General features: G+C 43.0%; 1 protein-coding gene and 1 non-coding gene across 2 annotated transcripts in view; one reads left to right on the top strand and one right to left on the bottom strand.

Moving 5' to 3' along the window:
- INTS9 (integrator complex subunit 9) overlaps positions 1 to 11,708 on the top strand; it is a 106,293-nt gene that overhangs the window by 48,426 nt on the left and 46,159 nt on the right. Inside the window, exons 4-6 of the mRNA XM_019636173.1 lie at positions 466 to 528; positions 4,098 to 4,237; positions 6,628 to 6,714. Coding sequence (XP_019491718.1) covers positions 466 to 528; positions 4,098 to 4,237; positions 6,628 to 6,714 — 290 coding nt within the window. The remainder of the gene's footprint in view (positions 1 to 465; positions 529 to 4,097; positions 4,238 to 6,627; positions 6,715 to 11,708) is intronic.
- TRNAF-GAA (transfer RNA phenylalanine (anticodon GAA)) lies at positions 10,108 to 10,181 on the bottom strand. The gene has a single exon. It is a non-coding gene; the product is annotated as a tRNA-Phe (tRNA).

The raw sequence follows: 11,708 nt of genomic DNA, 5'->3' as shown, positions 1-11,708 counted from the left end.
AGCAGCCAGCGTGAGCGGCCAGCAGCTGCTGTGAGAGGCTGTCCAGAAGTCAGCGACTGATCTGCCTCGCCCGGGAAGAGCGCAATGATGGTGCCAACTTGGGCCAGTGAAACAACGTCCTCCACAACTAGACTGCAGAACAAAATGACAGCAACTTTTCTGTTCCCCTCCCCCCAATTCCCCAGCACTGTTCCCATCCCCCCAATTTCCCAGTTTAAAAAAAAAAATCTAAAAAAAATACGCATTTAAGTCCTGGGTCAGCCACAAACCAGCATTGATTATTCTGAGGGTCTTATCTACCCTCCCTGAGCCTAAACAGAGAGCAGCTGGCCTAAATAACATATCCTCCCTCCAACACCAGCAGTCTGTGATTCCTCACGGAAAGTTTGTTTGGGGGATGAAATTTCTTTGTTGCTGTATCTATTGGATATCCCTTCCTTGAATTTTTCCTTTCGTTTCTTTTAGGAGCTAAAGGAGTGTTCGGGTCATGTATTTGTGGATTCTGTGCCTGAATTCTGCTTACCAGAGGTAAATTAAAGTGAACCTTCTTGTAGAAACAAAGCCTATCTTATCTTTCGAAACAAAGTCAAGAAATAATTTCAAGGGGCTTAGCCTCCTCTTTTCAAATTGCAATAAATCTGTTATTCCAGGCACTTTGTCACACAGCTAAAATATGATCATTTAGGAGCCCTTTCTATTGTGTGTTAGTCATTGTCTCTTCCTCCTATTCCTAGCTCTTTCCCAAATCCCCACTGACACCTGTACTAGGGCATGGTTCTGAGCAAGGTAAAGAAATGGCTCGGGCCTTTCAGTTTTGTCGTTGTAATGCCCGTGTCTTAGATTAGCCATACTTTTCCTCGCCTTGCTTAGAGTGGGTAATTGGGAATTGTTCTTATTCAGCCAACGCAGTAAACTGTAAAAATTCTTGCTGACTTAAAAATTCATCTTGAACATCACTTGAAATTCACAGATTCTGAACTGAGTTATGGATATCCGTTGTTATCCTATTATTATCACAGTGAGACTGGTTATAAGAGCTCCGGGCCAGTCTCATCCATTTAAAGGAAACAAGATCAGTTTCCATTAGTCTTAAAAGACACTAATCTCAGCTGACAGGCCTAATCCCCAGAGACAGATGAGGCGTAAGGAAGCCAGGAGCTCGCTAGTCCAGGGCCCCTGAGGAAATCAGTGAGTGTCTACCATCCTGGTCTTTGCCTGCGTCCAATGGATTACAACACCTACAGAAAATACTTCACAGTTCAGTGCCAAAGAGAAGAAGTTCAGAGTGCAGTTTCCCTTATTTCTGTCTTTCCTCCCTCTCTTTCCACTTCTACTCTTTCTTTGACACCCTACAGATAAATCTTTTTCTCTCTTTAAAGCATGTGTATGTGCCCTTTTTGGGTACCAGAGTGAAAGAGGGGAAGAAAAGCCAAGAAGGACGTGGTAATTGAAGGTAGCAGATAGGGAGAAAGTTTGTTTGAGGCAGTATAAGGGTGAAAGTAGGCAGTTACCAAGAATCCTGAGCTCCCGCTAAGTGCAGTTAAAATCTTTCTGTCATCTTCATTTGTCATGTAAGAACCCCGTCTGTTCAGACATTCCTAATCCCAGGTGCTGCCTTTCTTCTCAGTGTACTACCTCTGGCACTGGCTGCGGCTGCCTTCAGCTTATGGACAGCAGTGCAGAATTTATGCATTGGTATGCTGATAACTTTCTGACTTGTTCCATATAGAATACTAAACTTTGAAATTAGAGAATTACCATTTCACAGTTCACTTTTTAGCGAGCTGAAGGATTATTGATATAGCTAGGGTTCTAGAGCCATATAAATCTTTCCGACTTGTGTCATAACATCTGGTTTATGATGAGTCAGTAGTGGTCACTATGTTAAGGTAGAACCAGGGCATTCTGTGATCGGAAGAAAATAGGAGAGGCATGGAATCAAAAGAGAGGTGCTTTCTATAGGCCAGTTGTCACCAACCTGTGGGTGAGGCAGGCAGACCTACTCCCAGTTCTCGTGGTACTTATAATCTAGTGCCACTACCTTAAATAGCTTTGTGCCCCCCAAAGTCTGCACTGTAGACGTAAGGGCTAGGACAGTATTGTAAGCATCCAATAAACTAGGGTAGCTTTCACCCAATTCATGCTATGTGGATCCCAAGTGTCCATATACAAGAAGTTTAAAATTAAAATAATGTTCATTGGATTTCACTGAAAGTATGTAAGTAAATATAATAAATGTGAGTATATATTAGTAAATGTGATTTGGATGTTAAATTTATTTCTCAGAGGAACATCGTTTATGTAGGCACTCTTGACGTGTGTGTGTGTGTGTGTGTGTGTGTGTGTGTGTGTGTGTTCCAGCTTTCCTTACCAAATTTCTCATCATTTTAGACTCTCTGGACTGATTCTTATATATTAAAGAGAAATTTCAAATGTTCTTACCCAGTTTCTGTACGTGAAAGGGAAGGCGGGAAACTTTTGAGCTTGCCTGTTGCTTCAGCTGCCCTTCCATGTTTTCCTCTGGATCTGCCTCTCTGCTACTTGGCCTTAATTTCCTTATTTGTTTAAAAATGGTTCCAGAGAAGTAGTGGGGAATAGGACCAGTAGAATGTTACATGACCCTTCATGAGGACAGCCTTGGAACTGCAGTGCACAGCGTGGGAGTTCGGGTGACGTAAATTGGCTATTATTGTCATTAGGCATTTGCTTCCCACAGACTGCCATTGCCCTAAAGCAGTGAGTAGCCTCTGACCATGAACCTACATGCTGCCCTCAAGAGCCGATTATGCCTTGGCAGCTTTATTAAATTAACTTAGTTCATATGTAAAGTCATTCAAACGGATAATACCCACAGTCAAAATGGCACACTGTCTCTATCATTTGCAAAGATGGCACAGACATCTTTGTTTCTTCTTCTCTGTGGGGGAACATACTAACTCAACAGCCTATTCTCCTAACAAACACTTCCTTGACTTACCACTGTCCTTAGTGCACTGTACACTTTCTCGGGTTGAGATGTTGTCTCTGAACCATGGCGTCTCACTTGTTCCCACAGAGGGCGTTGCTTATAACAACGCATTCCTCCAACTACCGTGCCCCAGGCCTGTTACACACTGGCTCCCACAGCTGGGAAGGGACCCCGATGAGTCAACAGGGTTCCTGACCTCAGAGACATTTAATATTTGAGGGACAGAGATTATAGTATTTTACAAATGCTACAAATAATATTCGAAGGACATTTAATGCTTTGAGATGCCATTGTGCAGAGTGATAACTGCCATAAGAGGTATGTGCATACAGGGCCTTGGTGGTTCTGAGGAAGAAGTCGTTTCTTTCCTCTGGGAAAATCAGGAAGGCTTAGTGGAAGAAGTGAAATGAGCTTTAAAAGAGTAGGACTTAATTTATGGCAAAAATATTCCCTTATACTAAAAGAGTTTTCATAAAATTTACTAAACATGGTAGCATTTTCCCTCATCTGCCAACCTGTCTTTTCCATTTTCACATGACCTTAGTAATGGGGCATTGGGTAGATTTGGGGTTAAGATTAGGGTAGAATATGGTCATTTCCTTTTGTGACTCTGCCACCGCATTTTCTGGCTCTATATCCTGCACTAGTGGATCAAAAGTTACCTCAAAAAACAAAAAAAGTTGGTTCTTCCATTCAGCTTTTGAAGAGCTGGTTTCTACGTACTGTTCCGTCTGTTCCCATAGTCCATAGCAGTGGTGCATTACGTCCTAGTTTCGCTCACAGCCTGTACTGTACTCTGTCTGCTTCACGTTACCTGGTTTCACTTGCCAGGCAGCAGCAGCTGAAGTGCTGTCGTTTATCCTCAGATGCCTGAGAACTCTGGTTTAGTAAAATCAGGGCCAACTGTTACATAGTGGACGGGCTACATTCTCGGTGTTAGCTATTCTGTCCTGCTACTTAATATTAAGAAATATCCTAAAATGAAACCAAAAGGGTTGCAGGAAAGGCATCATTATTCCAAAGTACAAAAACTCCTTCTCTGCATTCTGACAGCATCATTTTTCAGTCACATCAGGTTGATCTATGTGCCCTGAACAGATATGTATCATTCCCTCCCCTTTCTTTTCAGACTGAGCTAATAGATCTGTCTACAGTAGATGTGATCCTCATCTCTAACTACCACTGCATGATGGCACTGCCCTACATCACGGAGCACACCGGCTTCACAGGCACGGTGTATGCCACAGAGCCCACCGTTCAGATCGGCAGGTGAGAGCATTCCTCCGCCATCACCGAATGACTAGAGACTCCCTGCTTCAGCGGTGACTGGTCAATAGTGTCGCGCAGGACTGATTGTTATTTCCTTCTGAGCAGCTGACCCCGGGAATAGGCATGACTAGACAGCTCTCTAAGTAAAACAGATGTTCACCGGAATTGCCTAGAGATTGAAGCTGCGAGTAGTCTTCATGGTCTTTTATTTATTTGGGGTTTTTTTGGTACCAAAACTGGAAGAAGGAGTTCACCGAGAGAGATGCTGCTAATTAGGGCAGGTAACTTTAGTAAGATGCCATGAAGATGCAATACAAAGAGCTTCAGGAGAAAGGAGCAAAACATATTTAAGAAAAGAAGTTTTATTACTTTGCTTTCAAAATTTCCCGTTTTATGGATTAGTGCAGGCTATAAATGGAGACAGCTTGTAGAAAACAGGATAAGTAATTAGATGGTTAAGTTGTCTGTTCTGTTGAGAGTGAAACTCAGGGCTCTGACTGTGAGAACTCTGCCACCTCTTTCTCTTCACCATCCCCCCATCTCTCATTCACACACACACACACACACACCTACACACCTTCATGGTAGCTATAAGTCACCGTAGAAGAAAATTACCCCAGAAAAAAAGAACAGTACTGGAGCAAACTGAAAAATGTGGTAGAAGGTGAAACAATCAAAACCCAAAATATGGGATCTTGGTGTCCACATAGACTCTTAGCTTTGGGTTCTAGTGTTGTGCCAGAAGTCCAACAAGATGGAATTACCAGAAATGAAACACAATATGTCCTTGCTTTTGTGTCAAATCACATTACCTGCAGCATGAACAGAAAAAAGTAAGGGATCTGAGGAAGAGACACAGGAACGTAAAACACTCAAGGTGATGATGGGTCAGTTTCAATGAGAAGCTAAGCTGAAAACATGAGGCTCTGCTCTGAAAATGTTAAAGCATGAGGATGGACACACCCGGCTGTTCTCCTGAGAGCTACAGCCAGAATGATAATGAGCCTGGATCCTAGATCTTAGAATGCCGGAACTAGTACTGCTCCCTCAAGGTGAAAGGAGGAGATGCCATTAGAAATAAATAAATAAATGGAAATGAACAGAATTTGTTCAGCATTCAGACGGATCCTCATGTATTTATGGCTTGCCACATCGCAGTGTTGATTGGGGAGGATTTAGGTCATTATGGGTCATCTCTACTTATGAAAGGAGTTTCACATACTGAAAACCTGTTCCTAGCTTTTTGTTCATCCTCCAGCTATCCAAGCCTCTAACAGCTCTCTGTTCCATGTATCCCTCAGGGCATGTGGGTCATGGATCCAGTCAAATGAGGCATTTCTTAGATCCTTCGGTTGTAATTCTGTGAACTACACAGCTTGTCCATTTGCAGGCTCTTGAGTTAGGTTTTTAGGGCTAGACCTTAGAGTGTTCTTCCATGGGGAATTTTGTTAATCCCTAAAACACATCAAGAAAACTTAGTCTAGGGCCAGCCAAGTGGCGTGATGGTTAAGAACTGGCTTGGGACACCAGAGGGCCCCGGTTCGGATCCCACATATGAGGGCCAGTGACACTGCGCCCTCTACAGCTAAGATGCTGAACAACAGCTCAACCTGGAGCTGGGCTGCCGTGAGTCGTGGGCAACGGCGTAGGCTGCATGCAGCTCCTGTGACAGTGGGTTGCCATGGGCTACCGTGTGTAGCCAGCAGCCAGCGTGAGCGGCCAGCAGCTGCCATGAGCGGCCGTGCAATGGCCGGCGACGATCTGCCTCACCCGGGAAGAGCACAATGATGGTGCCAACTTGGGCCAGTGAAGCAACGTCCTCCACAACTAGACTGAAGAACAAAAGGACAGCAACTTGTCTGTTCCCCTTCCCCCAATTCCCCAGCGCTGTTCCTATCCCCCAATTCCCCAATTAAAAATCTTTAAAAAAAAAAAGAAAACTTAGTCTACAGTTAAAAATGTCTGTCTAATATTATCATTTTAAAAAACCTTACCACCACGACCCCTGCTGCCACCAAAATCAGGTGTTTCAGTCATTTAACTTTTTCCTCTTTTTTATTTTTACATCTATAAAGGCAGTGATCTTCAGAGTGAGAGTTAAACCATAGGCTTATATATTTCAGTGTTTAGAGACAAGAAACACACTAGGCTTGTTTTAAAGGTGAATTAAATCATACATGTTCCGAATTTTTAACATGGGCATTCAATGAGAAGGCTAGATCTTAGCTGAACTGTATGTAAAACACTGCCTGCATTTCTATGCAACTGAGAGAAAGGTGATTGGGGGCGGGGGAAGGCAGACAAGCCCGTTTCTCTTGACTGCAGTGTGAGAGTGCAGTGTTTTTCTAATTCTTTTATGAGTGCTCATCACTATTTCTGTTTATACTCAGGCTTCTCATGGAAGAGCTGGTGAATTTCATTGAACGAGTGCCCAAGGCTCAGTCTGCCTCCGTGTGGAAGAACAAGGATATTCAGCGGTGAGCAATAGGCCTGTCTCCTCCCCTTGAGAGCAGCAGGGCCTTAGCTTTACAAAATGGTCCCGTTTGTTTTCTGATTTTATGCTTAAACATGTGTGCCGTTAGAACTAAAAAGATTCTCTTTCCCTGTTTTATGAAAGGGGCATGTTTGATTCAGCCAACATACTTTGAGAGGCAGCCATGCTATGTGCAAGGTACTGGGCTGGGTCTGGGAGTTTTTAAAAATTCATAAAGCAGTTGGCTCTATCGTTGAGGTGCACAGGGGTTAATGTTCCCATTAATAGACAATTAAACAGGTATTACCATCTTGGGTGGCGTGTATCACAAGAAATGCTTGAGCACAGTGCTGAAGGCACTCGGAAAATGAAGAACTCTCTCTGCCTAGGGAAGCTGAGGAGAACATTCCTTCGGAGATGACAATTTAGGTGGGTCTTGGAGGAAGAAAAGGGCTTTTCCAGATAGAAAAGGTCGGGAAGTGGGGCTCTAGGCACCGCATTGTAGGCTAGTAAACGCAGGGAACAGGAGAAGTTCAGGCTGGGTTGGAGAGGGTAGAGAGGCGGAAGATGAAGCTAAAGAGGAATGTTGGAGCGAGATAATGTAAGAAACTAACATGTAACGGTTGAATATTATCAAGAGTGGGAAATCCATCAGTGGAGGTTTATAAGAAGGAGAATGACGAGATCACACATTTGTTTTGGGAGAACTGTGGAAGCGGCGTGGAGGATAGATGGAAGCAGCAGAGATGGGGCAGGAAGACCAGCGGTAAGACTGTCAGAAACCCAGGGGAGAGAACACAGGCCTCATCTAAGGCAGTAGCGGTGAGCATGAAGCACCTAACTTAAAAGGAATTTCTGAGATAGAATTGAAAAAAATTGGTAAGGTTTGTGAAAGAGGCCGTGAAATTCTAATTAGGAGTGTAGCGCTGAGTGGAAGGCAAGGGGAACAAGAAGTTTCCCCAGACCCAGGCTTGTCTCAGATGTTGCAGAAATAACATCACATGGGATGGAGACGAGGCCCTTGATGATGGAAGTCCCAGGGAGGTTAGTTTTAGTAGAGAGCTAGGATCAGAAGCCAGATGATAAGAGGTCAACAGAAATAGAACAGAGGAGACACAGAGGCGGCTGGATCCTACTTCCATGCTCTCATGTTTAATTGGCAGCCAGGACACCGGTCAGTCTTAACGTGCTGCAGTTTCCCTGACCCTACCCCCTGCTGCCCTCACCTCCGGGCACCACAGTCGTCCCGGCCTTGCAGGCCTGGCATCCAGAGCCTGGAGTCAAAACCTGCCTGTGTCTTCCTAAGGAGCACGTGTTCCAGACACTCCTACCCAAGTCCACTCTTATCATACCACTGGGTTCTCCTTCCCTCTAGGTCACCAGTTTGTTCACCATCTGATTATCTAAACTTCAGAATGTCTTAGTTTTTGTTACCGTTATTTCCACAAAAATACATACATGTACTTTGTCTTTATACTGTAACTGTTTCAGAGTTGGAGCCTGTGCGCCTTCTGTATGCATTCCTTGGTATAGCTGTCATTTAACATACGTGGCACTATTCTCAGTGTTTTACTTCATTTTTTAACATTATCATTTTACAGAAAACAGGCACAGAGAGGTTAGGTAACTTGTTAGCACAAGGTCAGCCAACCAGTAAGCAGTAGGATTTGGATTCGAGCCCAGGCAGTCGGGCTCCTAACCGCTGTGCTAGGCCGCCTCTTGGGCACACACCCGCCTCTTGTCCCGTGGTGTGAGCCCCCACTCATGTGAGGGGAGAAGGAAGTATGTTGAACTGCACGTTTTCTCCTGTGTTTCGTGGATCTTCTTTCTGTGTCTGTTTGCTTGGTTGGGAAGATGGTGTCTGTATGGCTTCATATTAGGGAACGTGTTCTGGGCACACACATGTCTGAGTTTCTGCATGTACATGAATGGCTTCCTTGATCTGCCCGCCTCCCCGCTTAACAGGGACCCCTCACCTCCTCATTGTGAACGCTTGTTCTCAGCTCCCTTTCCTCCTGCCCATGCTCCACCTTCTTCCCCTTTTCTTTCTCTTTCCCTGGACCACATGGGCCCAGTTCTCTACATTTCCTTCCTTAGAAACCTTAGGACTTTGTTTTCTTACCCTGTGGAGCATGTATGCCTTGGCTTCCCTTACTTCCTCCTTTTAAATTTATATTCTTTATAATATTCTGCCACAAATAATTTTGGCACTCCAGAAATGGTGTTCAAAGGTCACCGTTTCCTGACTCTCAAGCCCTGGGCCAAGTCTTAGGAGTTCCAAGTCCTTATTTTGCCTTTTCTTCTGTGACCTTGGGCAGAGTTTTCCTTTACCTCCCATTCTTCGTAAAATACAAGATCACTGGCTCACAGAAGTGCCAGTGCATATTAGGGAGAAGTGTGGATTTAACTGGAGGGAGCAGAGTGCTAGGGAGGGGCCTGAAATTTATTTCATAACATGCTTAGGAAATCTCCCATTTAAAAAAAAGTGCTAGTTAAAATAAAATCTTGAATTTGCTAATCTCGCCACCTGGTGGGCAAAAATGAGAGACTATGAAAAGCCAACTTGATAGAGGAGCAAGGAATAACTTGCACTGTTAGAGGAGATCATATTTCATTATTCTCTATGTCATGACCATATTTCTGATCCTGATCAATTATTTTGTTTTGGCTTCTGAGCATGAGATGAGCCATGCTTAATTATTGGAAAGAATATGCTGAGGTGTTAGAGCGACAAACTAAGCTGTGTCCTCTTTTTCTCCTGGATCAACTCAGCATAAATATTAGAAGTGGTGGGAGAATTTGAAGAGCTGTTTTGTGGTTGACATCAGGCAAAAGAGTTCTTTTGCAATTCTCACCTAGAATTTAACCTTGGACCAGAATACTAAAAGCGCTTCATTTGGACAGCATTTATGCTAAAGGATTTGCGTCACTTGAAGATTTCTATCTGTCGCAAGCCAGTTGATCTCTAGTGTCCCAAAGTACTATGGCATTCAGTATTGAGAAACACTGTTTTTTACTGTCTAGTAAATTGACATTTTTCAAGAGAAGTGTCTTCTGGTTTTTTGTTTGTTTCTTTTTTTTCTTTAATTCCTGCACTCTCCTTGTCCAGTTCCTGTAAAGTAGGGGTCACAAATTCAGATGCCTGCAGGGATGGGGAAGATAAGTGTAGGAATGAGGTGGGTGGCTGGGAACTGCGGGCCAGTGACCACACCCCTCTAACAGGGCAGCTTCAGCAGCTTCAGCAGCTTCTGGCCATATGGGAATGTGAGCCCATGGCTGCCAAATCCTCCTTTTTTTGTTTTTAATTTTATTGGAGCACAGCCACGGTCATTGGTTACACATTGCTTTCATGCTACAATGGCATAGTTGACTCTTTTAGGGAGGGCACAGCTCACAGTGGCCCATGCAGGGATCGAACCAACAACCTTGGTGTTTTCAGCACCATACTTTAACCAACTGAGCTAACCAGTCACACCCCCTCCCCGTCACCCCATTTTTTTTTTAAAGAGAAGCTCAAAGTTTGGATATTTTAAATAGGATTTTTTTAATTTTTTCAAAATGTTGGCTCACACATTAAAATCCTGTATGATCCAAGTAAAAACACCTCTGTGAGTTGGATTCGAGGTTCGAGCCCCCAGTTTTTGACTTACACTTAAATCTTATACAGGCAATCGCTGGGCTAAGTGCCTAGAATTAGTGCATCTTAGTAGCTTATAAGATTACTAATAAGACCATCAACTAAAGAAAACAATAAATTAAAATCTTTCCAATTCGTTGGTCAAAGGAGCCTGACAAATTCCCTTAAATCATTTCCCTTAAATTGTAGTTTGAATTAGCATTTGATTTAGTATTAGTATGTATACCCAAAAAACCTATTACTCTTGCTTTCTGGCAGCTGTCTGACTCCCTGCCTCACTTGACATTGCTCCTTGAGATTTATGTAGAAGTTAGCCATCCTTCTTCCTCATTCTGACGTTGCGGTTTACTCTTCTTTAAAAAAGAGATTTTGAAGGGTAGGAAAAGGAGAGTCTCTTGCAATATGATTTTTCAGTCTCTGACTTTTCCATACCCACTTCAAAGTTTAGATTTTTTTAATGGGAAAATTCAAAGCGAAATATCTCACTTAAGAAACTAACCCCCCCTCTGGTGTTTTTTATTTAAGGCTGGCATTTTTTTTGTATAAGGCTAGAACTCTGCGATTATAATTAAGACTATAGTCATAATCCTCACAAGCATTAAGGAATTATGCTTTGATATATTCCTGGCGAAATGGTATGGTAGCTTTCAGTGCTCAGAGCTTAAAATGTAGGTTCATGCCTTACAGAAGATAGGAAAGGAAAAACAAGCATACTGTAGTTGAAGTTCCTCTGCTCTGACACTCCTTGGGTATTTATAGAGGAATTTTATCAGGTCTAACTATCTAGTAGGAAGAAAATTAAAGCTATGGGCTTAGAGATCAAACAGACTACTATTTGAGTTTCAGGTCTGCTTCTTAGTAGCTACAGCAATTTATTTCTTCTAGGCTCTGTTTCATTTATAAAATAGGAATGATATGAGCAACTTCACAGGGTTGTTGGGAGAATTAAATGAGTACTGTCTTCTTTTTATGGTTCCAGGCATAGTAGGTGCTCAGTAAACACCCTTGTCTTTTTCCCCATTAATGATACACTTGGCTTCACGTCACCCACTTTCAGTAACCAGAACGCATCTAATTTATCTTTAGACTCTGCCTCTCCGGATGAAAGCAACGTAGGATAGTAGAAGGGAAACCATTTTCTCATCCCTCTGTTACCTGTAGTTATTCAGCACTGTCATTCAGATTATGCGACTCAACTTCTTTTCTGCAAAATAGGAGAATTGAATTAAATTACCCCTAAATTCACTTATGTTAGAGGTTTTGTTTGTTTGTTTGTTTGTTTTTGTTTTATTGTGGGTTTTTTTTAAAGATTTTTTTATTGGGGAATTGGGGGGGATGGGAACAGTGCTGGGGAATTGGGG

Source organism: Hipposideros armiger, unplaced genomic scaffold, assembly GCF_001890085.2.
Source record: "Hipposideros armiger isolate ML-2016 unplaced genomic scaffold, ASM189008v1 scaffold_27, whole genome shotgun sequence".
Taxonomy (NCBI): Eukaryota; Metazoa; Chordata; class Mammalia; order Chiroptera; family Hipposideridae; genus Hipposideros; species Hipposideros armiger.
Note: the sequence above shows the minus strand (reverse complement) of the source record. Positions and strands in the feature narration are given on the sequence as shown.